This window comes from Notothenia rossii (genome assembly GCF_949606895.1).
Source record: "Notothenia rossii genome assembly, chromosome: 7".
NCBI classification, from domain to species: Eukaryota; Metazoa; Chordata; class Actinopteri; order Perciformes; family Nototheniidae; genus Notothenia; species Notothenia rossii.
In genome coordinates, this window is record NC_136905.1 from 43257189 (window position 1) to 43277383 (window position 20195).

A 20195-nucleotide genomic window follows, 5' to 3' on the forward strand; every position below is an offset into this window, starting at 1 on the left:
TATTCCGAGTGTGCTTGCTTTTCTCTTTGGAAGTCATCACATAAATGCATTATAATACACGGTTCGGCTGCATTAAATATTAGACATCTGCCGTTGTTCTCTCTTTATAGAGCCCTGATGAGAAGACTTCTGGACAAACTGAAGAACTGCCGCCGAAACATACGTGACGTGAATCATAAATATATCAGCAATTAAACAACATCTTCAATTTATTTTCACACAATGCGTCGTCTTGCAGTATCAACAATAATTCGGCTGACTTTTATATTTGATCCAATCGGTAGATAGGCTGTATTTACACCATAATGGTGCACAGCTGACAGACAGGGACTTGTATTTTTTTTATTTTCTTTGAATATAAGAATGTAATTACTGAGTTGAGAGAATATTCAGGGGTTTTGGGTGATGGGAGACACATCTATGGAATCAGAATTTCAATAGCTTACCTTTAAATGACGGATATACCTTTCTGTCTGCAAATCAGATATTAATGTGAAATATTATAGCAATATCCTGTAAAATTATTTGAAAACTTGAATAAAACTACACATATTCAGATGTTATACATGCATACGTGTCCGACACTAATAATACAAATTATGTTATTATGGCATTGTATGCTGTGTGTATTTATTTCACAATAAAGTTAATAGTAATATTATGTTTGATATTATGTTTTATTAACTAGACCACATTCTGATTAATGATGTGAAATATAAACAACCCTTAAATCAGACTTCAGTTACACCTGAGTAAAATTCAGGGAAGGTGATTGTCAAGTGCCAACAATCAGGAGAGATATTTGATAGTTGGTGCTTGAGAAGACTAAACATTTATCTGCAGATCCCTATAAAGTATATTCATTACTTGTTATTCTCTACTAATAGTTCATTAAAGACTGTATATAATGGCTATTTTGCACATCCCTTTCAGGATTTCGGTTTATTGACATACAGTATCATATACACAACTACATAAAAAACGTTATGCAATGAATGAAAAGCTTGGGTTGCAGGTTCCTCAACAATAAACTGTCATATTCTGCACATTCATTATACTATCTACCTACATAAGAGTAAAATACATATAAATTGCCTTATTAGTTTGCCTGTTTTGCACATCCTCCTATTAATATCTGTGTACATCCGGCACTAAACAGTTTTATTGTAGAGATCACTTACAGCATCTTCTTGATTTTTTCTATTCTTTCTATATTTCTATCATTTCTACTTTCCCCCTAAAATATTCAATAGCGTGCTTCAACCACTAGGTGTCCTTTTCTATCTATCTAGCTGTGCACCATTATGGGGTAAATAAAGCCTATCTACCAAATATATATCAAATATAAAATTCAGCCAAATTAGTATTTATACTGCAAGGAGACGTATTTTGTGAAAATAAATGTAAGATGTTGTTTAATTGTTGATATATTTATGATCCACGTCACGTATTCAGTTTCGGCGGCAGCTATTCAGTTTGTCCAGAAGTCTTCTCGTCAGGGCTCTATAAATAAAGAACTATGGCAGATGTGTAATATGTAATGCAGCCGAACCGAGTATTACAATGCATTTATGTGATTGTAATGGAAACCTCTGTAGCAATGGAGAGTCAGGACTCAGAGAGACATGAGGAGAGCAGGAGCTTTGATGTCAAACACTGATGGTTTATTTAGGAGTATCGTCCGGAGAATTCACATCACATGTCACAGCAGCCAGAGGTTCTGACTTCACGCTAGAGTTGCCACGTCAATTCTGAAGAACTCTACCCTAGACCCATGTATTTAGCTAGTTCAGAGAGAATAATCAACATTGTGCATAACAAGATATAATCATAACTCCTCTATCAACTGATCCAACAGGCAGGAACACTGAGAGCACAGCAGCCAAGGTTACAGGTGCGTGTGCTCAGTCAGGACAGTTTGAACTGGTAAACTGGGTCAAAGTTATGGACCTTGGAAAATATTTCCCAACAGTGATGACTTCCAAAGAGAAAAGCAAGCACACTCGGAATAAAGTATTATTTTATTTGCTTGGCACTTCCGGGTATTTCTCCACTGGTTCTCCATGTTCACAATACTGTGTAACTGTCACGTTTGAAGGGACGAAATCGTAACATCTTCACGTCTCCCAGCATGCTAAATCGTCACATGTTCACGTCTTGCCCTGATACCGGGTTGAATACAGCAGTGTTATCTAATCCTGACCCTCAGTGTATATTTTTGTGTATTTTGTAGTTAAAAAAGGTATAAAGCCCACATCTGAAGGCATACAATGTTTTTATACCTTAAAGATCTCCTACCATCAAACAATCAATTATTCAAAATACTTGAGGCTGGAGTCCCAAATGTTCTCAGAATCTACACCTGAAAGAGGCTTCTGCCGGACAGAGGTGAGCAATAAACTTTGTCCTATAAGATCTGTCGTTTTTGGAAAGTTCCTGACCCTGACCAGCTATGGTTGTCCCTATAAGTTAATTTCTTAATTGATATCAATAGCAATGAGGAAAAAAAGTTGGGTTGTTTTCTTCGGGTCAAATCTGACAGATTTACTAGTTTTACCAATCATAACTTGTATCAATCACGACTGTATTGAACAATATGGTGAGTGCCTTGCTAACACTGTAAATGATGAAACAGATGTTTATAAACAAATACTTTTATTTTGATTTCAAATATATTTATATATGATTTATTTATGAGATTTTTTAAATGAACTAGTTCGTCAACTGAACTTCATAATTTACAACACAACAACAAACATTTAGGACACTGTCATGTTTATATTCATGTGCGGTTCCCAGGATGGTGGCCAGGTCTTTTTGCTGATAGAAAAACAAGGCAAAAAAAAAACAGTGACATCTTTTTTCAATTTCTGAAATATGTTGAGTATACAAAATCCTTTCAAATGTCTTCTCAACCCTAAGAAGGGCCATACACATAACGGTCTGTTTTCAAATCCTGGATGCTAGGCCTGTCGGTCGGGCCTTTAGTGCCTACTCTTGTTCCGACTTTCCAAGGAAACTGAGGGTGATCCTTATGCTGCTAAGCCTCCAACCACCGAAACGTATTCAGTGTGTTTTTTTTTGTAATGTTGTCTGTGGGACAGCAGTTGTTTACCCCAAACCATACTGCATTATTTTAATCCTATGATAAGCAGTTCACCTGATTCCTTCAACAATAATGATGACCATAACTGCATATTGGACATTGTTGATATTCAAGCTGGTCACAATTTAGCATGTCATTTAAGTCTTCGTAACTATTATTATTAAAAACACACTTAACAGTAGATTTAGGTGTTGACAAAGCTACATCTCTCTTTAGGCTATCACCAATGCCACATATTAAAAAGGGTCCAATAGTGCTTTTGGGGGTTTTCCATTTCCAGTAGTGTGTTGATTACGTAATTGTGAATTTAAAGGGACTGCAAAAGCTTAATAGAAAAGTTCCCCCAGAGTTTCTCTCCAACACACCTGACTGAAACTAATTCCTACATTAAACGTAATAGACTAAGGGGCGGGACTTATCCAAGCGGTTGGCTCTGGTTTCAGACAGAGGGTGAAAAGAGGTGCAGCAGCACAAGCAGTATGAGAACAATAAAGAGCTTTTTGAACATTTAAGCAGGAAAAACGTAATACTAATGAACCTGGAAATTAACAGACTATGTTCTCTTTAAGTTCTCTCAGTCTATAATTACAAAGCAACCCTGATTTCTCGGATTTCTGAACTTAAAATGGTGCAGGTGCTTATTACATGACCTTAAATAACTCACAATTCATGGCAAAACTGACTTCTTAAATAGATAGATAGAGATTTATTGTCTCCCTTGGGAGAGATTTGCCTTGGGCAGTCGAGAGAATACACATAAACACAGGTATACATATAAAACAACCAGAGTCACAGATACACTACAAAGATCACATGGCATACATAAGGTATACAAACATACAGGTGTACCCGTTACACTCCATTATTAATTAGGCCGAACTGTCAATTTATTGACAATTGAGTTAAACAAGAAATCTGAACTTACCATGCAGGGCAGGGCAGCCAATGGACCAGCACTTCTTTACAGCCCTTTGAAACAGAAGAGAGGACAAAAACTAAATATTAATTATTTTAATTTATAATTCAATATTTCATTGTATTTCATCCCCCAGGATTTTAAAATAGTAAATGTTTGGATTAATGTAAAACCTCCCAGAGAACAGCTCAACATGTAATTGTTGAATTTCTGACAAAATTCAACAATTTGAAAACTATTATGTTTGTTGTGTTGAAGGTCCATACCTGTTGTGTACTTCATGCAAACAATATAGCTACTAACCTTACTTTCTCGTGTCTTTGACACAGATTGCACTGGAAAGCGTCCAGTTTGCTGTGATATTCAAACACTGTAAAGAAACATGAAATTAAATTGTCCATAAATCCAAAACTTGATATCATGTATTGTCTTGCAAACTTTTAAGTTGGGTTTTCAAATTGAAAAACACCATTTGTAATGCCTCAAACAAATGCATGTCGTAATTTTCCCATACTTTATATGACATAATGCATCTCTTGGGTACCACAAATGACCACATAGTGAACCACAGATTATCTCCATGTGACACAAAGCTTTTTTTAGGAATCCAAATAACTACTATTATGTCAAAAGTTGTATATTTTTTTTATTACAGATCTGTAATGCCTGTATTTTTTTTCATACCTTCCTCCTTGTTTTGTTTTTTCTTGCCTCGCTTCTTTTTTGCTGATATTTTAACAGCTCTCTTTCTATAAAGAGAAACAAAAAACAAGTGTTAATTGCAATAGTCATGTGGTGTGTGCTTTGCAAACCAGGGAAGTACTTGCGAGAACACTTACATTTTAAGAAAAAGTTGGAAAAGCAAAGAGTGAAAAATCTTCTGGCTTAGAGGCCAGTTGGTGGTGCTACTTTATTTTTTACACTGGCACTTTTTTTAACCATTCTGTATCTCATATTGTATAGAGTCAAGATTTCCCTCATTGTTCTACATCATATATTCTATATTGATACCTACCTGTCGATTGCTTTTTTCTCTGCCTCAAACTCTTCTTTCTCCACTTCCACCACCTGTTCTTTCTCCTTGCCTGCCTCCATCTCTCCTGCCACCACCGGTCCAAACTCTTCCTCTGAGTTTTTCTGTCCCTCCAGCTCTCCTCTCTCCAGTCCTTCACTCGCTAATCTGTCTGTCTGTGTCTCTATGTCCCCTTCTGTCTCCATCTCCTGCATCTCAGTAGTTCCCTCAGTCTCATCCATTTCACCTCCCTCCCCCTGTTCTGTCTGGTCCTCTTCTTCTTCAGTCCTTTCATGCTGCCCTAGGCCCTCTGTCTCAGGATCCCATGCTTTGAAGTTAAACAAAGCAGACAAACAAGACATTAAAGATGTAGCTCAGGGTTGAAAATATGATTAACCAAAAAATATTAAAGTTTAACAAAGAAAAAGGAATAAATGAATTGCCCAAAACCAATTTAGGTTGTCTAAAATATTATCTGACTGACATTTATATCTGATCCATCTGGATAGGTAAACAATACAGGATTAAACTTAATAAAGAATCATGAATGTACTGTGAACTACCTTCTAAAAAGCCTTCAAAAAGACAAACTATTTTTTACAGGACCGCATGGGCTACCAGTGGCAGCTCGAAGGGGCACTGGAGCTGGGCCGTCCACTTCTTATTTTTATTGTGGTACTTCCCCCAGAAGAGGAGAGGAAATTATCCAAGGGCCTTCAGTTTTTCGACCTTAAAAACAAAGAAAAACATATAGCCAAACATCACACAAATAGATACAGACAGAGATAGATTTTCCAGGCAGTGTTAAAAAGGCAAGACTTTAAAAAAAGAGAGTTGGCAGTCCACTCTCTATAGTGTGTCTTAATCAGAGAGAACCATCAGAGCAACACCACTACTATTTTCTAAAGAGACAATTGTGTTCCTGTTCTGTTTTGCCATTCATTAGCATCTGCCATGAAGTTATATTCACTCTACCACATTACAAGTGAACCAAAGGAGACACCTCTTAACCACACCGCATTGGCCGTCGGCCCTGTTTTTGTGGTGTGTCCCGCATCATTGGCATGTTTTTCCATTCCCAACAACCTTTGTTGATGATTCAACATGTTGAATTGGCAGCAGAGCTGTCTGCAAAATAAGCTAGCTTAAGGAAATCTGTGCACAAGAAGAAAAACGGACTTGAGGAAAACTAACTACTACTGTCCAAAGGCTCACACAAAGTCTTTTAATTTGTTATCTCATCTGGTCGTTCTATTACTCATATATTCCCAACATGAAGCTGAGTGGAGAGTGTTGTGAAAATGTTTTAAAGAGTGTATCACAAACATTGCCTTTATTTCTAGAGCCTTATGTATTTTGTTGTCCCTTTTGAAATGAGGAAGACATACTTCTGCCTAATGCTGTTATGGAGAGTAAAATCCTCTTATGCAGGTGCAGAATGTAAGCGAGAGTTGGCAGTAGGTCTTAATCTGTGTGGTGTTTGACCTTCTGGCTTAAACGTAGGCAACGTGAGGATACCATACGTTGCTACTAGTTCTTTGATGTTGGTTGGTGAGTCAGAACATTTAGTCTAAAATTGCTTTGGGGGGTGGGGATGAATGGCAAACAATGTTGACAGGGCTAAAGTCAATGTATCGTTTTTTATATTTATACTAGCTAATTATTGAAATATTGCAAATGCATTTGGGTTAATGAAATCTTGACACATAATTGAATGACATTTCAAAAGTTGTTCCTTCCCTGTAAAATATAGATTCAATTAATATTTCTTTAATGTTGTGGGACAGTAACCTTCAATGGCTGACCAAAATAAAATAAAATGTTTATTACCACCAGGGCAAAATTATCGAATATCTTCGATTGATTTCTCGACCGGTGTACTTTTTGGGTCCAGTCTTTTGTTTTCTGCCGGAAATCCTTCATAGGGGCCGTGTGCCTTGAATTCAGCTCCAACATCTTCCCACACTGAGGAAGAGGGAAAGAGGGAGTAGGAAGGACATACTTTCTTTTTTTGATAGAAAGACAGTTATAAACAGTTGGGAAACAAAGTATTGCTTATTTCTTTCTTTTAACCATATATATTATAATATAATACTTCTCAAAAAAATGAATCGGAAAATCAATTAAATTCAACTGATTGTACAGACTGACAAAATATGCTACCGAGTAAATGTACCGGATCATTTATTCAGCAGGCTAACCAAGTTAGGATATCTAATTAACAGTATACAGAGGGGCCACATTCACTTTATCTAACTATTTTTAGCAATTCATATATTAATTGACACTATGAATGTCCATTATATGGCCTCTTATAAAACGGACAAGTCAAATCAAGCAATCTGATTGGTTCTTAGCCGTGATATACTGAGCGTATACCACGGGTAGAATTGTAAGTTACTTTTCACAACAAGTCAGTATCCCTCCGCGTCTGAGAAAAACAGTATACCTTTGGGTTGAAAAGCAAACTGCAGGCAGTTTGCTTTTCATACTGGAACAAGAAAGCAGCGGAGAAGCAACGGGGCAGAAGCCCTCATTTTTGACGCAGCGGTCCAGACATAGACATCAAACGGCAAAACATATTCAGTGTGCAGTTCCTTTGGCATTAGGGCAGGGATATCTAGATGCTTTTGAAGGTTTAACATAATGAATTGTGCTACTTTTAAAGCAAGCAACGATGTTTTCAAATCTGTAATCAAAGAGGTCCGCAAAAACGCTATCGACCAATCAGATTGCTTGATTTGACTTGTCAGTTTTATAAATATATTAACATTTCTTCCGTTACGAAACAAATTTACAAAGCATAAAATGGAAACATTTAAGATTAACTTCGACCTCCGGGGGGGGTCTTACTATAGTATTGAGGAGTGGATTGAGCAGTGCCGATCTCCAGAAAAAAAGCACCTAAACTACGACATACAGAGCTACGTGAAGAGCAGGTAGACCAACTGGAAAAGTAGCACCATTCAAAAGCTTTCTGATGCGGGTCTTGAAACAAAGCAGAGACATTTTGACCGTAGTGGCCACAGGTGCGAAAGCTCTCTCCAGAGCTACTGGAAGCCCAATCTCGGGGACCGGAGAAAGTGGAGCAATATTCTCGCCACGCCAAGCAACAGCCTCGAACAACCTCAACCTATACAAGTGACCACGTAAGCCATGCTACTGATGCTGGACAGTTTTTCAGTGGATGCACAATAAATATGGAATCAAATTAGGGTCAATAATATTCACAAATTATTTCACAGTCTGCAGTTGTATATCACCTGTTGTGCGCATGTGAAAAGATTGTGTGCATGTGTAAAAAAGTTTTGTGCACACAGATATAATTTGCTCGTGTAAAAACATGTTGCAGCTGTAGAAATATTTTGTGCGTGTGTGAAAAGTTTTTGCAGATATAATTTGCACGTGTAAAAAAGTTTTGCAGGTGTAGAAATATTTTGTGCAAGGATATTTACAACAGTGAGGTTTCACAAAGTCTGAGATACGGACACACAAATGTCCTATCTGTGTGTGCGAACCTGAAGTTACAAGCTACAAGCTGCTATTTACGAGTACGAATTTTGACCCTGTTTTTACGCCTGAGTATGCTAGCCAATCAGCACGTTGCCCACTGACTAGCCAATCGGGACGTAGCCCACTGACCATCCAATCATAGGACACAAGGTTCTAACGCGTTCGTTTTGCTGACCTGCGCCACTTGGAGCGTGCTTGCGGGAGTCAACATGGAGGAGCCCGAGGCGAACTCTTGTGGGACACAGGTGGGTTAATTACATGCTACCACGGAACATGCCACTACAGTTTTAATTAACTGACGTTACATCGTAATTAACTAAATATATCAAGACAGCTGTGCGTGCATCCCGGAGTTACTTAAATTGTATATTTAACACTAGCTAGTTGATGTGGTCTTTGCTAATACTACTTTGTGCCACCCTCCTTTTTTGGGCTCAGTACTATCCCAACAAAGTATTTCCATTTACCTATATATAAAACAACATGGTAAAGCAGTAAAATACAGCTCATCTTTAAAAACGCAAATGTCATTTATTTGATGTATTTCCACAACCTCTTGTTGTCTTTGAATGCAGCCTCTCCATCCCAACTCGAACAGCTGACAAAATTCTGGGTAGGGTGGGAAATCCCTACAGACACCTTGAAGGTCCGAGTTGTGAAGGGGGCGTCCCTGAAGTCTTCCACATGTTTTGGCACATTGCATGTACCTGGGCACTTCCAAAACTATGAGGACTTTTCCAAGCATGTGGAGAGCTGCATTGCAACCTATGTTACAGGCTTTGGTCTAGTTTAGATACTGCTCATCAGTATGATTCTGTTGCAAAAAAAACATTGTTTCAGTGTTATGGAGCTTCTGCTTTTGTTCATTGGTGTAAAAAGGGATTTTGTCTTTGGTATTCTTTCACCTGAAAAGAGATCTCAATTTTAAGAATATCGACTCACAGAAACGAAACCTTTTGAGATTATTACTACTTCATTTGTTCCAGTGGTCAGCTCAAAATTGAACTTGAACATGACATTTTGTGACAGATACTATAACCTTTGCCTGGTACTCTTTTTGTACTGCATTTTGTTGGAAGGGCTGTTTGGATTGTGCCATATGTAGTTCTGGCACCTGGTTCAGGTAGTTGTAACCAATGGCATCATTCATTCTGTTAATAGAGTCAATATTTAGAAAATGGTCTATTACAGTACTTGTTATTGCTGATGTATTTACTTGAATCCTACAGCTCTTGTATCCAAAGATTCTAAGAAATAAACCATTGACCAGTGACTTTGGATGTTTGCTTCATTTCAATTTACCCACATTTTACATTTTTCACAAAAATCAAAATTTGAATTATTATATTATATACCTTAAAATGTTCTGCGGCTAAAAAAGTAATTTCCATTCATAAACCACAGAACTGATCATTTGCTGTGTAAACATTTCCCCGGGGACTATTTTGAATGCAGGTTGAAGTCTCTGAAAATGATTTTTTCAAGTCGTAGCGGAATGAACAGAAGTCAATGTCAGGATGAAAGGTAGGGACATTATTGTGAGTTCTAAAATAGAACATTATACTACTACTGTAGTATCTTTCATGTAACAAGGAACTGCATTAGCTAGTGGAAAGCCATGTTATTCTAACAGTAACATTTCAGGTTACTACAAATAAAGTAGGCCTCTAAAATTGAAATACATTTATTTTCCCTTTTCAAAATGAGAATATAACAGTCATGCCCTATATATATATAAATATATATAAAAAAATCATAAGCATAAGAAATGATATCTCAGAGGATATCCAGTCTTTTAGGTGCTCTTCAGTATCATCATCATATATATATATATATATATATATATATATATTCCATCATCCTCTACCCAACCACCCCCACAAAAGTACCACGTATCTCCAGATGTGTTGGTGTTGAATGTTTGTGATCAACTGAAGGATGAAGTGTTACTTAAATTCTTAAATTCTTCTTCAGCTAAATAAACTCTTTAAAAAGCCTCTTGGATCAGCTTGAAAAGTAGTCGTCACAAAGCTGAAAACAGGCTGTTTTTCTGACTTTGTAGAGATACGTGGTTTTCACAGGACAGAGACAAAGATACAAACACATGATGATCTTATAGAATATGATGCATTGATGGAGATTAAACTAGCCAACAGGATATAAAGGATTTATATGCAACTAATTACTGAATACTTCTTCCACTGCTGAAAGTTAGTATGCATTGTGCCTTATGCTTCCTGACTTGATTCAAGGACACCCTCTATGTAGTGAACTACAGCACTATAGATGTCTGCCCCAAAACACAATGAAGGAGGATTGAAGGATTGAAAAGTTGATTCAGTCCTTCCAGTTCTTCGATGCCCAGGGGAGATGCCAGTTCAGGAACTTGTACTCCAATTTGATCCATGTCTGCAATTTCCACATCTGGAAAATGGATCCCCTGAAATAAAAAAGTAATCGGGTTTGTTAAAATAATTACATGGGATGACACCCTAAAACAGTGGTCAGGAACCTTTTCTAGAAATCATTTGGCTCCCAACAAATACAAATTCTAAATGACTAATACAGTCCATTATTTATTATTAAATGATTTCCACCCCACTGATTCAATTGTTGTTTTGTCAATCTTGACATGAACACTAAACTAGATTTCAATCACTTGACATGCACTGAACTGTAACTGAACTGAACTGTAATTTATTAAGCCATTTATTTAGTTTTAAATGTTATCCTTGTACAGACTAAATAGACTAGTGCACTGCATATTCATTGCAGTTTTCAGGTGTTAATTTACCAGTGAAAGAAGTCAGCATCTTTTTTTCCTGCAATATTCTTTTTGAGGCCTACAAATTCAAAGAAAAATAAAATGAAAACAACTACAACAGTAGTTGTTTTCATTAGTTTTACATTTTTCGGATTGTGGCCTATGTCTTTGTATATCAACAAAACTATTCTATGCAACTGAAACTCAATGTTACATTGTGTTGCATAGCCCATTGTTGGCTTTGACACAAATTGTAATTCTGCTGTAGCCTGATTATGCAGATGGTTATTGCTGTGTACTATTGGAAGATGCCTGGTAAAGTGAAACACAGTGGTCCTGGTAGGCTAAATTCCAGTTCCCGTGTGTTGCATTTTCATTATAATATTAAGAACAGTGTAAGGATTTTGTCAAATAAACATATAACCAAATACTAACATTGTTATGACTTCTAAAAGAAAGCAAGGTGTGCTAACATTGGCTTCCTCCACAATGGTGAATAAAACACAGAACTACAAAACAGTTTTTCCCCTTTACCTCGAAGTTGTCAGGAGGGCTGAAAGGGCTCTGACTCTTCCCGATTTCCCACAGCTGGTTAGGAGTGAGGTTACGTTCTGTTCGGAGTGAATGGTTATTCCAGCCATCTGTGAATGTGTCAAGATCTTCCTGAATTCGGGGCAGAAAGACATACTGAGCACAGAAAAGGTGTGTGCAATTTGCTGGGTCGAGCAGGCCATCCTCCTCTAGGCTGTGGAGCAGATCGTAATAAATACTTGACACGACATTCCACACGTCACGCCACAGGCGCTCTATCCTGAAAGACAGTTGACAAAAATAAATGAATAAATGCAGTCCGTAAACAATTATCACACCTTTACGTTGCAAAAAATGCAAATAGTAACTCAATGGATTTTCCCCCATCCCTAATAACACTAATATGTACATTAATCTCAGCAACAACTTTTAGAACCATAATTAATGGCAGCACGTCACTATTAAGCGATACACTAGCAAAATATATTTTGACCAAAGAAAGCTTTATGACAGAAGCTACAACCATACACTGATATTACCTTTGATTATGAACACTTTTCCCTGAGATGATGCTTCCCCTGCCGCACCCACGAACGTCAAACATATGTCTGGCAATGTCCACATTTTCCACACCTTGGTCTCCTCTGACCCTTGACATGTACAACCATACAGATACCATGTTAAGTAATTTGACAATGTGAAATTTGAATCTCTGTACTCTTAGAGCTGGCTGTATCTCCAGTTTTCTAAGTACAGCTATAGCCATTTAACAAGCTTCACTATTGGCTCCTGGCTAATCCCCCAGGGAACCAGCAGTTTTAAAGATTTTGTTACCACAGAAACAAGAGGTTTTAGTATGAGACTGAAACATTCTTTATGGGCACATCACTGGAAAGACCTACACATAATATTGGGAATATGTCATGAGGTCATGTAAAATAATATAAACAAGGAATGAATAATCCAATCTCATTCTAAGGCCATACCCATAAGTGTCATCACTGGTAAAGTGTTGTTTCAGAAATGACATATAGGGGGTACTAGGGCTTCCTGGGCCTTTGCTTAATAGGCACTATATCCCCAACTATCGATTTACAACTTTTCTTGTAAAACTTAGTGAAAAATCTGTTGATCATGTAGGCCTATAGACCTTTTTGAAAAGCAGCCATTTTGACATAAAATAGTAGGGTAAACACAGGTGTTACCAGTGATACTAATTAATGTTCTGTTCCATTCAGATCAAACAGTCAGGGTGCTGCTATTGTGCATGTTGGCTCACTGGAAAGGCTCTACTGCACTAAATAGAATGGAACCTTAATCAACTTAATTAATTTAACCTGTATTTACCTGCTAGTTCATGTCAATACGGCTGCCGTGACAAAAGTCTACCTTATTTTTATAAAATGGCCTAGACTGATACAAATCAGTGTTCTTTTAACTGTATCAAGTGCACCTGACATTTTTCTTCATATTCAGTATTTCCAATAATCGAATGTTTACATGTAAAAAAAAACACACACAAAACAAGAAATAGCCTGTTACCTGGATGGAAATCCGTGTTTGTCAACAGCCTCAAGGAAGAACTGCAGAGCTGTTGAAGCCTTGTTGTTATTGGCTACTTGTAGGTACATGATCTATGAGAGCATTTATAGAAAGGAAAAAGTAAGCACCACAGAAACACAGTACTCAAATAACCTATTAATGAATTAAATACTGACCCCATACTGTATGTGCGTGATAATTAACTTTAAAAAATGGCATTTAATATCAATTCACTTTTGGTCAATTGTAAAATAAACTCCAGGAAGCACTAACCTTTCTTGAAAATCCATCAATTCCACCAAATATTACCATACCATATCTGCAAAATAAAAAGGTATTAATTGCTTGATGTATCCACACCACATCTTGTCCCACCAAGTCCTTTGATGATTGAAATAATCTTCGTGTCCATCGCCAGACCCCTTTTTGTGGTGTTGTGCTGAATAACATGATGTGATCGGCGCCTACATAAGATGACCCGCACAATGTATAGTGAAATGTTTATCTTTGGCTACAATACTGCTTGTGTTTACATTATATAAAACATAGCTGAGGAAGAGCATTTATTGTTATAAATATGTTATTTGTGTCCTAAATATTGCTGATTGGTCTTTTAAATGAATGAAGTAAGGCTAATTTTGGCCTGAACTCGAGCAGTGAGGCATGTGTTTCAGGTTAAAGCTTTTGAAGTTCTGCCCTTTTCATGCAAAAAAGTATAATGCATGGACTGTAGAGTATATGAAAAAAATATAGAATTATATTTAAACAAATAAAATAATTAATACATAAATCAATCATATAGCCTACTGTAGAGTATATGATTGATTGATTTTTAAGAAAACATGAATCGCTCATCGTCTATTGCAGCGGGTTGTAAGGAGCATTTGTGTTGAGTAGGCCATACAGTTATTTATTATTGATTATGAAGATCGTATGGTTAGCCCACTTTACCGTTCCTTTTCTGTTCACTTGCTTTATTTTCCAGCTGACGTGAACACAAATCGGATTGGAAACTGAACCTTTTCGACCTTTGGCTAACTAACGTTACGTTACCTTCCTCTCCATATTAAATGCCCGGGGCATTATGTCAGGAAGCACCCGACAAAAGTGTTGCATTAATTTCTTTAACATTAACGTTACTCATTCAAACGGCACAACAACAACAAACGTTAATTTAGCCAACAGACTGTAGCTAGCTAAGACAATAGCAAAGACCACATCAACTAGCTAGCGTTAAATATAAAATATAAGTAACTCAGGGATGCACGCACAGCTGTCTTGATATATTTAGTTAATTACGATGTAACGTTAGTTAATTAAAACTGTAGTGGCATGTTCCGTGGTAGCATGTAATTAACCCACCTGTATCCCACAAGAGTTCGCCTCGGGCTCCTCCATGTTGACTCCCGCAAGCACGCTCCAAGTGGCGCAGGTCAGCAAAACGAACGCGTTAGAACCTTGTGTCCTATGATTGGATGGTCAGTGGGCTACGTCCCGATTGGCTAGTCAGTGGGCAACGTGCTGATTGGCTAGCATACTCAGGCGTAAAAACAGGGTCAAAATTCGTACTCGTAAATAGCAGCTTGTAGCTTGTAACTTCAGGTTCGCACACACAGATAGGAAATTTGTGTGTCCGTATCTCAGACTTTGTGAAACCTCACTGTTGTAAATATCCTTGCACAAAATATTTCTACACCTGCAAAACTTTTTTACACGTGCAAATTATATCTGCAAAAACTTTTCACACACGCACAAAATATTTCTACAGCTGCAAAATGTTTTTACACGAGCAAATTATATCTGTGTGCACAAAACTTTTTTACACATGCACAAAATCTTTTCACATGCGCACAACAGGTGATATACAACTGCAGACTGTGAAATAATTTGTGAATATTATTGACCCTAATTTGATTTCATAAATAAACAGCAACATACACATTAATGTAAATAAACAGCAAAATAATGGATCAACGCTCTCTGTCTAATATGTTCGCTTGCTGTTAGTGTTGTTGCATAGCAACCACCTTGCACTATGTTTTGTGCAGAAGGCAACGGAGGGACTATTTTATTTTGAACATCATTATTTACTAATAAAAACTATTTAAATTAGACATGTATTGGCATGACACAAAACAAAAATTCTTCCATATAACCGTATGATTACTAAAGTCAAATGATATTATCCAAATGATGTTGATTGAATTCAACTTCAAAATAATGTTAAATGTGATATCAAAGTTCAATTAGTAGCACTTTAAAATTCACAAATTCCAGTGTAACATCATAAATAACTTTCCATTTCTGGTAATAGTCAGTACGTATTGTGTAATCTTTTTTTGGCATGATAAGATGTTTTCTATTAGCTATCATCATAAACCTCAAATCATGTTTGTCCATAAAATGTATCTGTTATTGCGTGATATAATGCATGTTTTTTTAGATAGAGACTTTAATGTAGTCAAACTAGTACTTAATATTAAATTGCTCTTATGTTCCGGAAGTAAATATTCATATATTCAGTTTTATTCATAATTTTCTTTTCGATTTTTATTATAGAGTAATACACATTTTTTTATATTTCTATTATTCAGATACTCTTTCGAGCTACTGTTGATATGAATATATTTGATGTTTATGCTAATTATTTGTATTGTATTTTGTATTTTATATTCCTCCTACATATTTTTAATTAATTTGTAATGTCCAATAACACTGGGCTGCAACGAAATAATTTCCCAATTTGGGAGGAATAAAGTATTTATCTATATACTATTCGTTTAGGTTAAAAGCACAACATGTACATATGATTTAAATGATAAATTACATATCCATATAGGCCTACTCCTAAACTCACAGTTTATGTGGACCGGATCGTGTATCGGCTAGTAATGTCTGTTTAAATATCAATGGGACAAATATCTGAGCAGACCTCAGATTGGCTCGAAGAGTGAATATAAGCTTAAAAACCCGAAATACTGATCTGGATTGAGTAAAGTATTATGTACGATAATCACCTTAAACAGGGATACCAAGTGACATATAAAACTTACAGATGTATGCATTAACATGCCTTTTCCCAAACATGATTTATAAGAAGTAAATCGCCACTCATTTGGGATTAAATCAGGTTGACAAATGCTTTTAAAGCGGGTTCAGTCGGCTACCATTACTTAATAACACTAACACAGTCTGTTCGTGTGTGGTGCTGTCACAGGCTAAGTAAAAAAAAACTGAAGAACCATGTCATAACATGATCAACTATGTTACTATCGATTGATTTTAAACTGCAACAGCTCCGTAAAACGACAGACGTTAGCTAAGGCTAACTCAATGATGCTAACTGAGCAGTTCACGGTTTAACTAGCAAATAATTTGCACGCGTAAGCTTTTATGTCGACACATGGTGCTGTGTAAAGTGATGCAAAAGCTGAAATCATTTTTTTAAAAAACACTGTAAATGTCTTTATTACATTACAGAAAACGGGTTTACCTCGAGGAGCTCCGTGTCAAGGAGGGTTCAATGTCTTCGTCGTCTTCGTCATCTTCTTCTTCTTCTTCTTCTTCTTTTAATGGCGAATCACCTTCTCGAATTGGACTGCACTGCTTCCAGTGGACCTTTAACGAAACGTGCTATGTGGGAAACACCATATCCCAGCGTGCATTGCGGCTACAACATCCAAATTATCGAGCTTGAACCGGGCCTACGTCTGTTTCCGGTGACTTTATTTTGAAAATCAGTTCCTGACGGACGGCTAAAAAGCCCAATATTATAGAATCTAAACACTCAGAGTCCTTTACCTCACTGAGCTGTAGTTATCAGCCTCTCAGTCTGACTGGAGAGGACTCTCCCTCCACATTATTGTAGACACATCTTCTTCTTATATCCGTTAGAGCAGCTAGCACCAGATTCTAATAACAACAGAGCCGGTACCGGTGCACCCTCCCTCTCTCCCTCGCTCACCCGCACTTTGGCTGTGAGCTGCGGGCGCCAGATAAGCCAACATCCCCCATTTTCATCACTTACAGGCAGCACCCATCATACAGGGCAAATGAAACGTGTAACCGGGGTGAAAAGGGTGTTACATTTACTAGGGGACCTATCATGCAAAATGCACCTTTGTACGTCTTTTATACATGAATATGTGTCCCCGGTGTTCCAGGGAACTCACCAAGTGTCAGAAAACACAACCCTCTCTATTTTCCTCCTTAGCCAAATCTATAAAAAAGGGGCTGCACCGGATGTGAAAAAAACGGATCCAGATTTCAACACTTTTCTACGTCACAAAGAGGTGCTCCGCTTATTGGTCAACTCTCCACCTATCAGGGGAATGAGCCACGGCCACGTGCAGGACGGATTTCCGTCCATTTGGCTATTCAAATGTTAATGAAACAGACAGACTTCCGTGCACATCAGCGGCTGTCGGATTAAAACAGTTTAATGCACTTTTAACACTCACGTACCCAGGATTCCTGCTCCTTTCCTGGGTTACAAAGTGAGGTGACGCAGCCTGTCCTCTGGGTGCGCTCTGTGGGAGGGGGGTATCGCAGCCTGCTCCTCTCTGCCTGCCTGCCGCTGCGCTCTGCCTCTATCCACACAACTTTTCCCCGCCTTTCAGAGACTTATTGCTGGGTCAAACTGTACACATTGCATTCTTGCTAATTAGCCAAAATATGAACGGAATAAGTAGCAAGCATCGTAACAAACAGAGTAAAATAAATAGGGACAACAGCTTGTCAACCATACTTGCCAACCTTTAGACCTCAGAAATCGGGAGCATTTCAAAATGCGAAATGGGGGGGGGGGGGGTGCTATCGTGGGGGGGGGGGGTGGATCGCCGGAGCTGTTAGATTAACATTAACATGCTTATTGTAGTTGTAAGTGCACTGCCTTGCGGCCTGTAGCACCGTCCTTGATGGAGCATATGTGTGGGCTGGAAAGGAGTGAGCAGAGAGTAGAGTAGTTTTCGATTCTTGTTCTGTTTTCTGTGAATATCTGCCTTACCTTCTCAGACTTTGAGTTGCGCGCACTACTAAAAAGACGTGTTACCATGGCAACCAAACAATGGTGTGGCTGTATTAAAGTCAGAGTGGAAACAGTTGTGTGTAAATCTGATTTTGTCAGAAATCGGGAGAAATATGACCCCGGGAGGAAACCGGGAGAGGGCAATGAAATCGGGAGTTTCCCGCGAAAATCGGGAGGGTTGACAAGTATGTTGTCAACTAACCATTCAGAAACATCCTGCTGCAACCAAGATATTTGCACCTCCACCAAAACCTCCGCTGCTTCAGGGTCAGTTTCTGGATCAAATTGATAATATTGTAGCGACCCTGATAGGATGCTGAGGGTGTCACTCAGGCATCCCCCGTCTCTTTGCCAATCACAGAGCTGCACAGTGATGCTGGTCTAGGTGCGGTCCTGTGGTTGGGGGAGCAGACGGGGTAGGGCAGGGAAGTTGTGACGTAGATACTGTTATATATATGGGTATGTGTGGGAGTTAGCGTGAGAGTGTGTAAGGTGGAAACCCCAAACTGTACCTGCACCTGTACCTGTACCTGTACCTGTATTCCTCTAAGCTAAGAAGAGTTATTAAAGCCTGATAACTTGAAGCCTGTTTCTGACTCCATCTGTTAACGTTGCATTGGTGTCAGAAGTGACTTTTCGAACGGAGGACGTCTATCCGGACGGGTGTTCGTAACTGCATCACGGAGCTAGCATGTAAGCTAGCAGAGATGGAAAAGTTCAGCAAGATGGGAGTGAAGCAGGAAAGTAGGGATGGAGAGGAAGAAGGAGCATCGAGTGTTCGAAGGACATGAGGGGGGAGTTTGTGAAGGCACGGGAGGCGAGAGAGCGCCTGAGGGAGTCGGCGGTGATGATGGCTAGAGACGCGGGAATGTCGCCATCTTCAGCTGCGTTTCGCGCCAAAACCGAGCGGGATGTAAACAACAATGGCGACGCCCATCAACCGGTAGCAGCCGCCGCGTCCGTGAAGACACCCAAGTACTCGGGTAAGGCTGACTGGGAGGCTTTCCATGCCCAATTTGAACTGCTTGCACATGCCGGGGGGTGGTCAGTAGAGACTAAAGCACTACAGCTTGCTTTGTGCCTCACGGATGAGGCTCTGTCATGTCTGCTGCTGCTTAGCCCTGAGGATAGACTCAGCTACGGGCGTTAGCGGGGGCTTTGAAGAGGCGGTTTGGACAGTGTTTCCCGCCAGAGCTGCTCCGGAACAAATTGAGTAACCGCTGTCGGAAGTCTGGAGAGACGCTGCGGGCGTTGGCTAATGACGTGGAGAGCCTGACGCGGCGGGCATATGCACACATGCCACCCGGAGTGCAGAGTGAGCTGGCACGTGATCAATTCATCAGGGCTCTCCTCCCTGCGGACTTGAGGGTTGGGGTACAGCTGCAGCATCCACAGTCCTTGCAGGCGGCCTTGGAGATCGCTGTGGAGAGAGAGATTGTGTGGAGTGTGGCAGCGAGGAGCAGCGGAGGGCCAGTACCACCGGCTGTGAGGAGCTGCAGAGAGGAGGAGAAGCCTGTATGGGTTACCAAGGTGACTGAAAGTGTTCCAGTTTTATTAGAGGAGAAAATGAGGGAGATGGAAGCAGCTGTCAATAAAGAGAGGGAACTGTGGCAGCAACAGGAGGCTAGACTCAAAGCGGAGCTGGCCTCTCTTGAGCGAGATCTCCAGGAGAGTAAAGAGAAGGAGAGCCTTGTGGCCTCTCTGGAGAAGTGCCTCCAAGAGGGCAAAGAGAGAGAAAGGAGCATGGTGGAGGAGGGTGCCAAGAGGGAGGCGCAGTCCAAAGAG

General features: G+C 39.0%; 1 protein-coding gene across 22 annotated transcripts in view; it reads right to left on the bottom strand.

Moving 5' to 3' along the window:
* Positions 1-17284, bottom strand: part of LOC307046229 (E3 SUMO-protein ligase ZBED1-like) — a gene marked incomplete at its 5' end in the record, with an annotated part of 38978 nt that extends 21694 nt beyond the window's left edge. For 12 of the 22 annotated variants that reach the window (XR_013810099.1, XR_013810100.1, XR_013810101.1 and 9 more), the window contains 7 exons: positions 4032-4075; positions 4331-4392; positions 4707-4771; positions 5038-5362; positions 5598-5763; positions 6865-6999; positions 16878-17284. Coding sequence is in view for 11 of the 22 variants with exons in the window: in XM_079692509.1 (XP_079548635.1) it covers positions 4032-4075; positions 4331-4392; positions 4707-4771; positions 5038-5276 (410 nt within the window). Of the gene's footprint in view, positions 1-2658; positions 2821-4031; positions 4076-4325; positions 4393-4706; positions 4772-5037; positions 5363-5597; positions 5764-6864; positions 7000-7085; positions 10988-11845; positions 12123-12381; positions 12493-13384; positions 13477-13657; positions 15585-16877 lie in introns of those variants that run through there. The other 10 variants (XM_079692510.1, XM_079692512.1, XR_013810107.1 and 7 more) reach the window with 10 other exon arrangements.
* Between the last annotated feature and the right edge of the window lie 2911 nt (positions 17285-20195).